This window comes from Apis laboriosa, unplaced genomic scaffold, assembly GCF_014066325.1.
Source record: "Apis laboriosa isolate Shangri-la unplaced genomic scaffold, ASM1406632v1 scaffold104_cov149, whole genome shotgun sequence".
Lineage (NCBI taxonomy): Eukaryota > Metazoa > Arthropoda > Insecta > Hymenoptera > Apidae > Apis > Apis laboriosa.
In genome coordinates this window covers 1,025,241-1,041,665 of record NW_025220694.1, presented here as the reverse complement: position 1 = coordinate 1,041,665, position 16,425 = coordinate 1,025,241, and the positions used below count along the sequence as shown (strand labels likewise).

At 36.6% G+C, this 16,425-nt stretch overlaps 1 protein-coding gene across 2 annotated transcripts in view; it reads left to right on the top strand.

Annotated features, from left to right (window-relative positions):
- Positions 1–16,425, top strand: part of LOC122712243 (storkhead-box protein 2) — a 124,576-nt gene that overhangs the window by 54,454 nt on the left and 53,697 nt on the right. For both annotated transcript variants that reach the window (XM_043931768.1, XM_043931849.1), the window contains one exon: positions 8,474–8,731. In XM_043931768.1, the coding sequence (XP_043787703.1) occupies positions 8,531–8,731 (201 nt within the window). In that variant the 5' untranslated portion in view covers positions 8,474–8,530. The remainder of the gene's footprint in view (positions 1–8,473; positions 8,732–16,425) is intronic.

The following is a 16,425-nucleotide window of genomic DNA, read 5'->3' as shown; positions in this document are numbered from 1 at the left end:
ATAAATTTATTTTACCCAAATATCGATCTCTTTAAATTCTGATTAAATATACATAGCATCTTTATTACAAATTTTAACAACATTCGATAATTACCAGTTACCAGTCCTAGATTCCTGTGTGCCACCATAGAAACCACCATAGAAAGCGGCGAGCAGGTAGGTACACCTGCCCGGTCGCGTTGTCAGCGAACGGAGACGAAGAGAGGATCGAAGATGGTACGAGAATCGAAGACGAAGGGGATCGAGGCGCGCACACCATAGATCGTCCATGGAGGAAACCGAGAGAGCCGCGTGTGTTCTCCTCCTCCTTCTCCCCATGGTGTACGAGCGTAATGGACGAATGGGCAGCTGCTGCTGCCGGCCAAGGATTTAACGCGCTCGGATCTGGGTGGTCCCCCCCATCCGGATAGATACGTACACACTCGCTCGAGAGTTATACGCCGTGCTCGCGGCGCTACGTATTCATAACCTTATCCACCTTATCCGCAGAAAATAATACCACGCGCTCCATTATTCGTATATACGTATATACGTATATATATACATATACGTATATATATACATATACGTATATATATACATATATGTATATATATGTATATACATATATGTATATATATATACATATACGTATATATATATATTACGTATATACGTATTGCGAGCGCGTGTGTCGTACGCATCATACGAGCGGAGAGGAGGGCGCAACTCTTCCCGCGTCGAAAGCGAGCGTTATCGTCATCCTCTTTCGAGGACCACGAAACCTCAGTTTCGAATCGATGAACGATATAAGAGATTCTGCTTCGAAATCAGAGAATCAGAAATAATATAAAATTTAATCTTCGAGGGATCGTAATGTTTTCCAAGATTTCTTAAATTTGTTATTTGAAAGAATTGTTGGTTCGACACAATTTTTCTGGAAACTTTTCTATAACTAATTGTTCTTCTTGTAATTATAGGAAGCAACGTTTTACTCATGTTGCGTTGTTTCTCTCCACGAAAAATTTATCCTCGCAATACAAAAGAGGATATACAACGACTTCCTTTAGACGACTCTCAGATTCTTCGCAGATTCGTTGCACCTAATCTAAGATCTTTTCCCAGGACTCGAAGGAAAAGAAATTCATTTCGTTTAAAAGGGAACAAATCGGTTCTCTTTAAAGAAAAAATATTTATGTATTTACACACTCCAAGCCTTTCTCCTCCCGCAGCATTTGTCGAGCGAGATTCGTACATATATATATATATATATATATATATAAATATTATACACATCGTTATATAATTACACCGTGGTGGGTACGAATTTAAAACGATCGTTCAAACAATTCTCTCCCCCCTGCTCCTCGTGCGCCAAGCACAACTTCGACTTCATTGCTGCTCTTCCTGTTGCTTACAATGAAGTCACGTTGAATCGTTGAATGTGAACCGAATGTTGTCGCTTTGTTCGACTCGAATAATAAATTTACGAAAGCGCCTTGTTTAATAAAAGCCTGTATTCCGTCAATGGGGGGCAGATACGCGTGCCCTTTGAGGGGGGAGGGGGCTCGGGATGGAAACATTGTTCATCGTGAGGAGGATCGTAAATTCGAAAATTACAAGGTTCGCTCGCCTTAGGATCGAATCGGAATCCGGGTTCGCATCCCTTGGGAAGATAAAACAGGAGGATAATCGAAAGGGGAAACGAAACACCGCGTATGGGATCTCGTCGATCGTTGAGAATAATCGTCGATTGTTCAACTCCCTCTGAATCATCCGAGGAGGAAGCTTAGATTAATTTTAAAATTAATTATCGAAAGGATGTCGAAGTATCTGCCTTGTATACAAAATTCGTAAAAGAGATTACAACAATCCTCCTTTGTGATTTGATCAATTATTTTACTTTGTAAATAAAAGATGTTACTAACCGGTTACTCTAAATAAGCAGATTCTCTTCTCTCCTCCGTCTCGTTTTTCTTTCTTTTTTTTTCTCTCTCTCTCCTTTTTTCTTTTTTCGATAATTGATACTCACTTTTTGTCGTGTTCACCGCTAAATCAAAGCCTCGGCCATAACACTTTTGCCGCACGGAACGAAAGGGTAATCTTCGTAAAATTACAGCCTGGGTGCATCCGCCGGTGCATCCGACTCGCTTTTAATTACCTAATTTCTCTTTAGGAACGTCTGCCTTTATTTGGCGTTCCATTAAGGGCGATGGTTGGATGGTATCCGTTATACACGTTTTACGAGGAGGAATGGTCCACGGCGTGCTTTCTAGACACTCGCTCGACGAGGCCCATTCAACGATGGAGTCGGTGCTACATCAAAAGGTCCGTGGCAACGGTTAAATATATGCAAGGCCTCTTCTAGACTCGCTTCTAGCGTCTTCCACGTATATATATATATATATTCTATTCGACACCAACAGATGGATGAATAACGACAAAGAGTGGCAAATTGATGTTACAACGGATCGAAAGCGCGTCGGTGATTTATTTCGTCGTAAAAATCCTACTTGTGCAAATATTCTTTCTTGTGGCGAGGCAGAGGAGGAGGAAAAGGGATACTGAAATCCTGACGAATATTTATATGCACGCGTATTTATCGGCGAATTAAAAATAAAAAAGTATTAGATCCGAGTAATACGATTCTCTCTGACTCAACTTTGTTGTGATGCCAGCTTCATTATTCATCTTTAGATCTGTGCACAGGTTTTCTGCGTGTGCAACGCCGACATCTGTGGAAGGTTAAAGTGATTTTCTTTAAGGGGCAATCTCTTCTTCGATAAATTTTTCGAATAATTTTCTAATTTATATTATTTTATATTGGTAACAGCTTGATAAATGATAAATGATAAATCGTTTGTTTAAAGATTCCTACAACAAAAATAGGTTCCAAGGAATATATAACATTTACAATAAATATTCTCCATACTTTGAGAAAAGATCAATGAAACTTTATCTTAAAAATATGATAATTTATGTCTTTTCGATTTTGATTGTCACTTATGCAACATTTTCCACGCGACCTTGAACGAGAATTAAAAAGATCACAAGCTTGATATCATTACAAGCATGTAATAATAAAAGCAGCAGAGATGTTGATGTTAGGGCGGCAATTATAAAAGAGTAGTAATTATCATGTTCAAATTTTTTCTTTTTTTTTTAAACAAGGCAAGAAAGAAATTACGGTTGGCTTATCTGATCCATCCTTGTTGCCTTTCTCGACACGATAATGGAAGATGAACCGTGCGTCCTACTTTTTCACCGTACCATGGAATCCCACCCGATATTCGAATGGAAAGAGATCTTGATCGTCCCGATTAATTGCAATTATTAGTTCATCGTTTCCCCTCGTTGGAATCTGTTGAAAATATTGCACGAGATATGAGGAACGCCAAAAGTATCTTTGATTTATTTTTCCGCTCGGAGAGAAGAAAGAAGAGGGGACGGAAATATCAAAGATATAAATTCCATTTGGAATGAAGCAATCACTTTCTTACAAGATAAGACGAGGGACTTATAACCGACGTAAGGAATGCATTTAAATCGGTCCATTGTGAGGAGGAAAGGGAAGGAATGGAAGCGAGCCGAATAAATATGGTTCTATCCAAAACTGGAAAGTGATCGTATCGACGAAATTTGTTGAAGTTCGCTTTCCTTTACCACTTTATTTCTCTCCTTTTTTGTAATATTAAAATTTTTTAAATTACAACGAAGAATTATTGGAAATAGAGGGAGATGATCTCTATCTTATTAGGATCATTCATCAAAAACGAGTTAATAAAATGGGGCTCTGTAATGGATGGACTTTCTCTCGACACGCGCGCGCTGACAAACGAAATTGGTACGACGTAAGAAAGGATCGTGGAATCGATCTATCGATAGATCTGGATCTGGTCAGTTTGGAGGGACCTGCGGTTAACAGGAGAGCTAACATGACTGACGTCGCCTTAATGAGATCCGTCACAATGCAAAGACACGCCGCTGATGACTCACACTGCAGGAAGTCTGCCCCGCGCGAGCCAAGACCGGATGTCTTCGGCTCTTTAAATTGGCACGAGGTGAAACGAAGTCAGTGACATTGCCTTCTCTCCACGGAATTTCCGATCCTGATCGTTGAATTTTCAATTTCTCTCCTTTATCTCCTAGCGATTAATAGAAACTCTAAATTCAACAAATACACATATATTATATCTTTCTCTATATTATTATAATATAATTTATCATATTTAAAAAAAAAAAAGTAAATATTATATTATCGCTTATTCTCCAGTTTCTTTAATTAAATTTGCAATTTTTCAAAGTCAAAAAAATAACTTGATTGACTTTCGCCAAGTTAATTCGCTTCGCGAGGCAAATTTGATCGCGGTAGAAACTTAAGATTCGTCGATGAATCACGCACACCGAAACGAATTCATTCTCTCCACTCGCTCTGCTCGGCCTTCATTCATTCATCGAACTGGTGTATGTACGAATTCGTAAAAGTTTATCGTATCTCGTTTCTGGTTGCGGGGACGATATATCGATTTTATTTCCTGCTCTATCCTTATCCTTATAAAAAGGAGCACGAACGTGTTACGCGAGAAAAGCGCGTCGTGTGTCGATGACGAAAGAACGAAGGAAGTTTTTCTTTTTTTTTTTCCTTTCTTTCTTTCTCCTCCCTTCTTAAAATTTTTTGCGATTTTAGGCGAAGTGGTACAAGGTGAAACGATCGTAATCGAGCAAAAAAAAAAAAAAAAAAAAAGAAAGAAAAAAAACGTAACGGAACAATTTTAACCGGCGGAGATCGCGTGTCTATCCACCATATTCATCTACATTTCTAACGATCAATTGCGGGAGAGAAAAAGTTCTCGCCTGTTCTCAAGATCGTCACGATTATAAATTACGATGAACGGTCTGCTAATTGAATACTGAGAAAGTTACATTATTGTTCCATTAACAACACACCATCTGTTCGTTTCCCTGTGCCACGTTTTTAAAATTTTTTCCCGTTTCTTCGATACTTGATACACGAAATGTATAAATCTATTTATGATCCCGCCATAAATCGTTCACGGCAATTAGTCTTCTTAAATATTAATTTTATTTTTTGGCGTATATATGGTAAAGTTTGTGGCAAAAAAAAAATTCTTTCCCTCGATTTGATTTATCGAGCAAGATTTATCCAACAAAGTTGGATAACAAATTGTTCAAAATTATCGTTTGATAAATTTGATGTAATGGTAATTCAATAATTTTACGGCTGGTATAATTCGAAATTACGCAACGATTTCAATCTTGCACGTTACGTGTATTATATCTCGAATGATATAATAACGTTTGGTTAAAAAGAAAATTGATACAACCAAATAATTCGACACGCGTATTAAAAAGCGACATTCCCTTAAAATAATAAAACAGATTTACTCTATCTAAATCAAATTATTTCTTTCCATCAATCAAATGTTTCCATCCGAAAATCAAATGAATATATTTCCACAAAACGGATAAACTATTTTCCACATTTAAAAAAAAAAAAAAAACTAACAAAAATTTATTCAATAAAATCACGCTTGATTTACTTTCCACTTACGTTTTACTTAAATAAATAAATAACAAAAATCCCATACTCAAAAGTTACACGAGAAAAAGTTACACTCCGCGAACTTGTTTGGTGAAAAACAACTTATTTGGTGAAAAAGGTATTCGACCATTGTCCGCGTTTCTATTTTCTTTCCCCATTTCCGAGCGTCGAAAAGTTTACAGCGGGAGCAATGGATCCCCGACTGACCTCCGGCTCCGTTCAATGAAAAAAAAAAAAAAAAAAAAAAAAAAAGAAAAAAAAAGGAAAAAAGAGGGAAATATTCGGGGACGAATTCCACGCTCGGTCCAATTTCTTCGGGGCGGCGCAAACTGCAACACTACATTAGAGGAATTGTCTGGATCGAGCGCGCCTTGGAGCGTTGCCAAAGGCGGGAGATTACTTCGTTGATTCCTTCCGGGCCCCACAATTCGATGCGGCCGTAATTGCCGGGCTTCCGTGCCAAATTTACAGCCGTCCCGTTTCGCCGAAAAGATCTAGACATTTTATAGAGAGTGTACCTTGGCACGTTGTGCATATACAGCGATATAATATTCATCCCCCACCCCGCGCGTTGTCGTGGATATTTTTTTTTTCCTCGAAATCATTACTGCCGCATAATGAGGGCTCGTGAGAATTTTTTAGAAGAGTATTTATGGAAAAAGAAATAAATTGTACGTGTTCCATCATGTGTTATTTTGGTAAAAATTTGAAAATTAAGATTTTTAAATAACCTTCGTTGATTCTTTCGAGATCTTCTTAAAAAGAATTGTTTTTATATTATTATTTTTATTTTATATTTTTTTTTTTTTTTATATTTTTATTTTTATCTATTTTATATTATATTTAATATTAATTATCGGTGATGGAGATTCGATATCTCCTTTTTTAAAAGAGATAAGGGTATCAAAGTATCGCTAATGCTCGGCCTTTCAATATAATTTTGAATTTAAACCGAGAGAAACCCGAAAAATAAACTAAAAAAAGAAATTTGGAACGAGTGAATTTTAACTGTTTTTCTCTGTCCCCTCGAATGAAATAGAATTTAAAGAATTATTTTTCAACAAAGTTTTCACAGGAGAAAACAATTTGTTCTTCCGAAACAAATGTGTTTCGCGTCAAAGTCTTTGCGTCGATGCAATCATGCCCCCTTCGCTCATAATTCTTTCCAGAAAGCTTACCCTTCGAGGGTATAACACACCCTTTACAACTGCACCCAGCGGCCACGTGGATTTTTGCGGACGGGATTCCTTCACCGGTCTGCTGATGACCAAAGGGAAGAATAGAAGGGAGGACGTAAATCAATTAGGCGGACGACGTGCTAGTTGTTGATACAATAAAGAGAAACGTGACGTTGCCTTATGGGAAGGCAGGAAATGAGTAACGAGAAGGGTGAATCGAAACGTGTCGTGTTGAAAATTAACGTTTCCTCTCGTATTATTCTTCGTGCCTCGTTCAAATCATCCTTCCCTCCTTAACGCAAACATTCCATTTGACGGATCTCGTTTCAGATCTCGTTCTCGAGAAACTTTTCTTCCCTTTTCACTCTCTGTTCAAATAAAATATTGGATATTTAATTTTAAAGTTTCGACACACTTGTAAAAATTATCTCCTAATTTGTTTAAAAATGTAGAGCGTTTGAAAGAAGTTCTTTTTTTCATCCAATTCTTCTTTTCATTCAGAATCAATTCTCTAAAAGAGTGTCACATATTTTTAGCAAACACTCTAGGCGACCGCGAGCGCGGTTATTTCAAGAGTTTACAGTGATGCTAATTGAAGGAAACGATAAGCATACGTCGAAATGCGCATCGGCTCAAGGCATTTTACAAATCGATTCGCGATATTTAATTGATTTCGAGAGGCGCTAATTGGTGAACGTCGATACGTGTTTAAACGGTAAAGTTATTCCTCGAACCGGGAAATAATGTAACTAAAGTGTTGCCTCAACGCCCCGTCCGTCCGCAGTATCGATAGTATGCACAGCACTCGAGTTTACGCGAAAGTTTCGCGAAACGAGGATAACGGTACCACGAACTCGACGAGTGTTATCGTTCTTCCACGTAATCGTACAGATAAGAGTTTATCGCGGGAAAACAGGTAGTACACAAAGTGTAATTCCCCTACCCCTCCGTTCTCGAGAAAACGAGAAAATAGGTTGATCGATCAAACCTTGAAAAAGGTAGATTCGCAAATGAGCGAGTCGATAAATAATTTTATTTATAACTTCCGTTTTTTTTTTTTCGATTACGAATGGACGAAATAACTCGAGGAATTGAAAAAAAGCTATTTAGAAAATTAACGAATGACTCTTTTCGTCATTAAAATTTCGAAAAATTTCAATGTCACGTAAGCATTCCATTTTTATGAACCAATAAACTGAAATTGTATCGTAAAATTTAGCAACGATAAATACGTTAGAATTAAATACACGACCCGTCAATCTATACTTATTATGATACATATATAGCTGATAGAGTGTTAAGAGTTATGTTTTCTTGTTAATATTAAAAGAATTTTTCACGTTATAATTGGATATTTTATACCATAATATATAAAGATAACTGTATATGATAACAAATTGAATAACCCGAAGGAAAACAATTTCTCAAACAACTAAAAAATCCATTTCTTCTGGCACACTTTCCAACATATTATTATACAATTCCATTGACGTATCAATAAACCGACTAAACACTACCGTACTAAAGATAAACTGCCTATTTTTAACTCATCTAATCAACCCCAAAAAGAAAAAAAAAAAAAAAAAAGAAAAGATTCCTTCTTCGCAATATCCCAAATAAAAATCCATCCACATATATAAGAATCTTAATAAACTCTTGCTTGAAATAAATCTTAAATAAATCTTAATTTTATATAACAAACAATCCGTGAAGGGAAAAAGTACTAAAGTATCTCTATTTCCTGTTTTTCCAGTCCCCGTGATGCCACCGCCGCCGATTGCTTGGAATCGTTAGCAACGGGCCCCGAAAAATGGCCTCGATCTTGGGAGACGGGACGGACCCAGGGGGCTCGGGGCCCTCCCGATGCCTGTTGCTCCTGCAAAGGTCCCTCGCGATCCAGCTGACCAGAGGCCCGCCTCCGCAGGTTCTGAACGCGAGCCAACGCGAGAGTCCCAAGGAGCATCCAGCCGACGAGATGTGGATGTACGATAAAGGTTACAATTTGTTTCAGGTGAGTCGTCGTGACATTCCCTCCCCACCCATTTTCCTTTCTGATTATCTTCTTCTTTTATTCGGGAAACGAAGAAGTAGTTACCGTTTGCGACTTCAAGAAGAGTTTTACTTTGCGCGAATGATACGAATAATCGTACGACGTGACAGTTGAAATTGTTTCTTGGAACAGATAACAATGTACTATATTCTTGTTCGTAAGTATTACAGCAAATTGTGATGTTGAAATTAATTGTAAAATTGTGTTTATTTAGTCTCGTATAGTATAGTTTATAGTTGAAAATTCATTAAATTGATTAAATATCTCCCCTATAAATTTTTAATATTATTAGAAAGATTAAAGATTTTGAAAAGCCTTGCTCGTCATCGATTATTAAAAAACGAGGCTCCGTTGGACAAGACTGTACCACACGTACGATAAAACCTCTGATGTACCTCTTCCAAACTAGTCGCCAGCCTTTTTTTACAACTCAGCATTCCCGAAGCGAAGATTGGCGTTGATTGGATGCACCGTTATACCGGAATGAGACAATATGAATTACGAGCAATTTCGCGAGCCAACTTTAACAGAGGGAGGGGGGAGGAGCGGAGGGTCCACACTACGAGGCAAAAGAGTTAAGTGGCGGATGTTCTAAGCGGTCTCTGTCGACTGTTCGACTATTCGACGCGTCATAATCCTTTTCGTATCTCTTTTTTTTTTTTTTTTTTTTTTCCATAGCCTTAGGTTTACACGAACGTGACAAAACCACTCCAACACAACCTCTCAACTCTCGTCTCCCCGTAAAAACGATTGATTGCCAATTCATCGAATCGCGACGCTTGCTCGGATAGATGGTTTCCATCGATCACAATCTCTCCACCCTGTTGTCAGGGGTTGTTCAACTCGCGGAAAGGGGAATCAAATTGGGACTCGCCTTTCCGCGAGAAGAGCGGCTCTTCGGTTTCAATGAGCGGTCGCCGGGGGTGGAGCACCCCCTCGAAGAGAGACGTTAACCACGACTGCTTCTTCTCCTCGTAGGAGATAGGGGCGATAGTCGAGATGCACGACAATGACATCTTTGTGTCGATTTTTGACTTCCTGATTTTGACTTCCTTCCTTTCCTTTCAAAGGATCCTTTTGTTAACACCTGTTTTTGGTGGATACGTTTGCGAACACTTTTATATATGATTGTGTAGAGAATAGATGTCGTTTAACCTTGAAGAAAAGAAGTTTTTTTTGACGATTTAAGAAACCAAAGGGAGAGTTTTAAGTTTAAGAAATGAATAGAATAGAGTTGGAATAGAATATCTGTAAAAGATAAAACGTTTTAAATTTATACATCGAATCGAAGATCGTCCAATAATTTCTAAAACTTCTTTGACAATTCATGAAAATCTCGATGATATCTAATACTTTAACTCGAGAAAATTCAGAATATCGAGTCTTATTTTCATGTGGAATGATCAATAGGGTAGGTATAGATCTTAAAAACTTGAACAAACTTTTTCAAAAGTTCCCTTTTTTTTACAAGCTCAGAGGAAAGGATCCGGTGTTAAAGATCAAAGAGGAAGTGTCTCCAAGATCTTTCGAGATGAAAGAAAACTTGTTAAATTGATAAATCGACGGTAGGCAGATGTTCGAGGCACACTCGACAACGCGGAAGAGGAAGGATCGATCGTCAAAGGGCAAACGATAATAACGTCATTCACCCTCCTCTTGTTTTGCATATCGCCACACGATCGCACCACCCCAATGAAAGCTTCCTTCCCCTCTTCTCTCAACTCTCTTTAAACCTAAAAAAGTAGTCGCATGAATAAGCGCGCGTTTAACTCGATCTGGCGCAAGTCTTTGCCACACATTATGAAGCAGATAGATGATAACGGTATCATGTTGATCTCATGTTGTAATTTTGAATAAGATTTTTGTTCGTGTCAATTCATAATTAACTATGTAATTGGAGAATATATGACTCGAGAAATTCTACATAAAGATATAATAATTAAATTTTATTAACACATTTTAAAATAAATGTTATTTATTTTATGTATAATCTCAAAATTTGAAATTACGTTATAAATATGTTAATCAAGTCTCTCGTTATAAAAGGTTAAACTATTTCTACAGAATTTTTTTAATGAAATGAAGAATATATCAGATAATAATGCCTCATTATGTATTTGTAAAATAATTCGCGTTAGTGAACTGTATATTCTCTTTTTCTTTAGAAAATTGCCAATTAAAAAAGTATCCAAAATCTCTATAGATAAACTATATCTGAAATAAACGAACATAATATCATATTTAAATTAAATTAACTATTGACAAAATAAATACTATTGTGGAAACGAATTTCCGAAAGAGATGGCGCAAAAGAAGTTCTCATCATCTGATAAAACGGATTAAAATGGAAAATTAATCGAATTTCTCATACTTTGATTTTCCCCATTTACATTTACACTTAAAGCGAAAAATAATTTGAATGGCACGAAGTAGATCGATTTGATCGTTGAAGAAACGGTGTGAAACCGTGCCGCGCACTCTCGATAAGGGAACGATAATCTTAAGGTGGAATTGGATCAACGCACTGTAATTGTCAGGCTAATTAGAGCCGCGGTTGAAATTGCTACATTTACAGCCGGCGTTATCGTTTCACAATACGTTTACCAGCTTATTTATCGCCATCGTTAATTATTGTTCGCCGCAACTCACTGTTCCATCGAGATATTATCGGCGTATGTACAAAACGATCGAACCGCTGTTTCATTGCCGCTGCCGCAAAAGATTCCATCTCGCGTTCCACGCTGCCCACGTGCGCCGCCGCGTTCTCTTTCGGAATATTATCGCAAACTCGATGGACTCGGAGGATTTAGATAAACATCGGATATCCTATATTCTCGTAAATTTCTCCTAATTCCACGAATCAAGCCTTTGGGACAATTACACGCCGGTAATTGGCTCCGATCGATCGCGAATGATCGCTCTCCTCTCCTCGATCGGCCAATTATTAAGACATTACCCGTATCGAAATCGTTTAGAATGCTTTAAAAAAAATAAAAGGGGGGGTATTGTAATTAGTAATATCTGTGAAATGATCGGATATGAAATTAAACCTGTCCCCCCCTCGAGTCGAGTGAAAGCGCGACGTGCACTGAGCACAATCGAATCGATTTTGCTATAGTATGAACTAGTGTGGATACGGATGAATTTGTGGAAGAAAGCATTTTTAAGAAAACATGGAAGAATCTTGAGAACACATTGCGTATCACGAGATATCTCGTTTTAATGTTTTTCGATCGACGAAAAAGGAATTGAAAACACTGGAAGCAATAATGGGAAAAGGCGAGAAAAAATAAAAGCAAGAAAGTAAAGCAGAAACTAAATATTAATTGTGAATTATGTCGAATTGCACAAAAGAGGAGAATGCTTCTGAAATTAAGATTGTGAAATAATAATTAATCGATTTAATTTTATTTATATAATAAATAATAGTTAAAATGTAAAAAAGCCTACATGATAAATAGATGTATAAGAAATATATAGTAATATTTAAGAATATTTTATAAATGTGAGTTAAAAACTGCATATATGGTATTCTTTTTCTTATTGTTATTACACGTGAAAGAAAAATGAAATTGCAAATTTCGTATCGACATTTAAAGAAAATATTTAATTGCAAATTTAAAGATTAATTTTAAAATTATAATAATTATATTAAAAAATTTATAATTAAAAAAATGAATATATTTATTAATAATAAAGTTAATGATATAAATCTATAATGAAAATTATTATTTTTTATATTTAAAGTATTATTTTTATAAAAATTAATTTTTATAAATCTATTTTTTAATACAATAAAATAATTTCAAATTATCATTATTCTTGAAATTAAAATAATTAATAATATTCAATTAAAAAAATTATTATTAATTATTGAAAGAATAAATATTCATTTAATAATAAATGTTAAAAAAATTGGATATATAGAATAGTTAAATATTAAAATTAAAAATGTTTCGAGCCTTTTATCTTTTCGTCTATCATCTCTCGTGTTACAAATATTTTTTCTGAAGCTACGTGATATCGTTTCATATATCGATAAAAGATATTCTGAGATTAAGACGTTGTACATGGACACTTTGAATTCTACAAAGCTGCTCAATATTGTATCGAAGATAAATATTTCGTGACTTTTCATCACAAAGAAAAGACTGAGGTGTTCTATCAATCCACTGAATGGAAAAAGTCAATTTCTCGAACATTTCGTGATCCAGAGGTTGCACAAGGGGTGAAGAGTTTGCCGAGGGTCGCCGTAATCAAGCCAACGTTGGCGTTCGATGCCAAGGCAAACTTTATCAAAGCCTTTACGAAAAGATCTTCCTCCAAGAAATCGCATCGACATTTAATTAAACGATTATCTTCTTATAACTACGAGAAAAATGGCAAAAATATCCTACGATTTTTCTCGTAGTAATACGCGTTGACAGGACAAAATCATCGGCAGATGAATATTATTATTCATTATTCAAAATCAATTATTCAAAAATCAAAATCGTTTTTAATTTTAATATTTAACTATTCTATATATCCAATTTTTTTAACATTTATTATTAAATGAATATTTATTTTTTCAATAATTAATAATAATTTTTTTAATTGAATATTATTAATTATTTTAATTTCAATATTATACGTAATACAATCGAATTTTTCGAAACAAAATGTAAAAATATTTTAAGTATCCATGTGAAATTTACATATATTGGATCTCAAGTAAAATACTGGTATCAGAATCACGAAAGATATTCCATTCTCTCAGTCTCTTTATTTTCTATTATTTCGCGCCAAGTCCTCCATTCTCTCCCCTTCCACATTAAATAAGACATTCTATTCTATACCTGATACGACAAGAACAATGTCGTAACAACGTAACCACGATAAGAGTCACATCTCAAGAGACAATGTTCTCCCGTTTGATTATAAACACGTTGAATCTCGTGGATGCATAAACAACGTACTCCATTACACACTTAAAGGGGGGGAAGGAAGGAAGGAAGGGAGTGAAACCTTGCTTCGTTTTATTGCGGATATTATGCCAGGAACACGCATATTTGCGATACGTTTTCCGCTTGAACGTGAAACACGATCTTGAAGCGGGCTTACACGCACACACACACACACACAACGATAACGTGCAATCTCAGCCCTGGATGCAACGAGGAATCGTGTTACCTCTGGTTACCACCGTAACCGGAAATGGATTGTAAATAGGAGTAAAACCACCGGATTAATATAAACATCACGACGGAAGGATCGAGAAAGTGTATTCGAGTTGGAAAAATGAATTTCCTCTAGACTTTAATTCACAAGATTCGAGTAAATTCTCGGTCGAAAGCGCAAGTAGAATGTAATAATTTATCCTTTCGACGAGAAATTTTGAAGCTACAAGATGCACTCGAATTTGGAATACGATTAACGAATAATTCAGTACGGTTGCAAGAGAAATTTTGTGAATTTCTGTTAAAAGTTATCGCACATTGCGTTCAATCAAATAATTAAATTATTCTCTCGTCCTTTAGAAATCATTATGGAAATTTTATATTAGAATTTAAGTGGAAAATTTCTTTAATAAAAGACAAACCTATCACTAAATGATACTCGATGTTGAACCAAGTATTATGAATTCCATCGCTATGAATTTTTTTGATAACGTTAATCATCCGTATACGCAACATTTATAGGCTATTAATAGCATCGACAAAAGAAATTTCTAAAAAAAAATTTCTAAAACCGTTAGCTTTCACGAGCCAATGATAAGCCCCTCTATCGATCTATGCAAATTTGTATCGACAATCCCACGCGGATATACAATATCGAGTGGGCATAATTCGCTGATAAACACCCGTATACTTACGCAATAACGAAACCTCCATTGTTTATGCATTCGAGTAACATCCGGTTAACGGTAGCTCGATCGAAAATTAATGCCAGGAACAGGATAATACTGTGAAATTCGGACGCGACAGATAGACGATACACGTCATCCTTGATACCTACGAACGAACTTGTATGTATACACAAGCATTGCGCAACAGTATACCGTATTATACATGCAAGACGCGCGTAGATCACATTCCACGTTGTGCCTCGCATCCGAAATACGCTGCACCGTCTATGGTTAGAGGCCTCCAACCATCCGAACCGTCCACGTGAAAATTGTATTAACGCTCCATTTAGAGATGTTTCGAGTTTCGAGAAGTTGGTATCTTGCCATCAAGTTGGCAGCGCAGGAGGAGATCGGGTTTCTTCGAAGCGTTGCGACAGGTGGAGCTCGATACCTTCCACCGCGCTTGCGTACCAACATTTTCACGAGTGTTGCTTAATTTTTATTTCGAGAACGAACCCTTTCAAGTTCTTTTCTTTCCACTCTCCAATTATTTTTGAATTAAAATAATTCGAATTTTATAGCAATAAATTATTAAATTCCATAGAAATATCCTCGCGAGCAAAGTTCAAATTTGTAAATATTTTTACGTTCAAATCCTCCCAAAGAAGATGTTCATCCTTCCATCGAACGATTATCGCAATTGTTATAAATATTAAAAGTATCTTCTTTAACGATCTCGAGTGAGAAAAAAAGGGAAACGATAATTTGCGGACGGAGAAACGGGCCTCGTTAGACACAGTTCCTGGAGTCTATCGTGGAAATAGTATTCTCGGGCAACCGGTGGAGCAAGTATCGCCCGTTCGAGAACGCGTGTACGACTCTGGCCTGGCGTTCGATCGCGCGCACGTGCACCTTTTGCTTCCCGTGGAAAGGGTTTGGTAAGCGGCGTAAAGCGAGTCGTAAAGATGCAATGCACAACCGCGGCCGAGTTCCTCGTTTCCGCGGTGAGCATTCGCTTCGCGCCGTGAAATATGCATAAAGATAAGAGGGACGTCCCCTCCTCGAGCGAGAACCTCCGCTCCTACCGACCGAGCAACGCGCTCGATTACCGGCCGTGGAGGGCCACGGAGGCCCAAGGCGATTTAGGATCCGCTCGTGCTGATACGCCGCTCTCCCCTCCCTCTTCTTCTCCGCGGTGTCAGTTTGAGCAACAATGCGAACAATACAATGGGCCCCGTATATCTCGAGTTTTGCGCAAGCTAAGTTTGCCTCGGGAGGAAGAAGATGGAGGGAATGCGACGCGCGGTAAATTTCGATACGTCTCTTTAATTCGGAAAGAGGGGATGGATAAGCGGCATCGTCGAGAATGGTTGTCAATATATCGTGGAAATGTAATGTCGAATAACGAATTAATTGAGATCTCGTCTGCCTTTCTTCACTCGAGTTTATTAAAGAAGATACTTTTAATAATCGATTTTAACTATTTCGTATATATATATATTTATATATTAAGCAAATAAATACACGGTTTTAAAGAATGGATTTTTCGCTATCTTTGATGTCGCTACGATAACAATATAATAGAAATAAAACTCACTTTCGTTTCGTGTAAAACAAATTTTAATTTTGTATATACATATTTTTTAATTATAATTAATGAATTCTGGAAAAATTTTAAACACGTATTTTTTTAAAAATTACGAAAAATAGAAAAATTAGAAGTAATTAAAAATTAAAAAATTTAATGTCTTCATTACCGTACCGAATATATCTGAAGAAAACGTAATGCCATAATTCTTTCATTCTTCAAAATTATTTTCCAATTTTA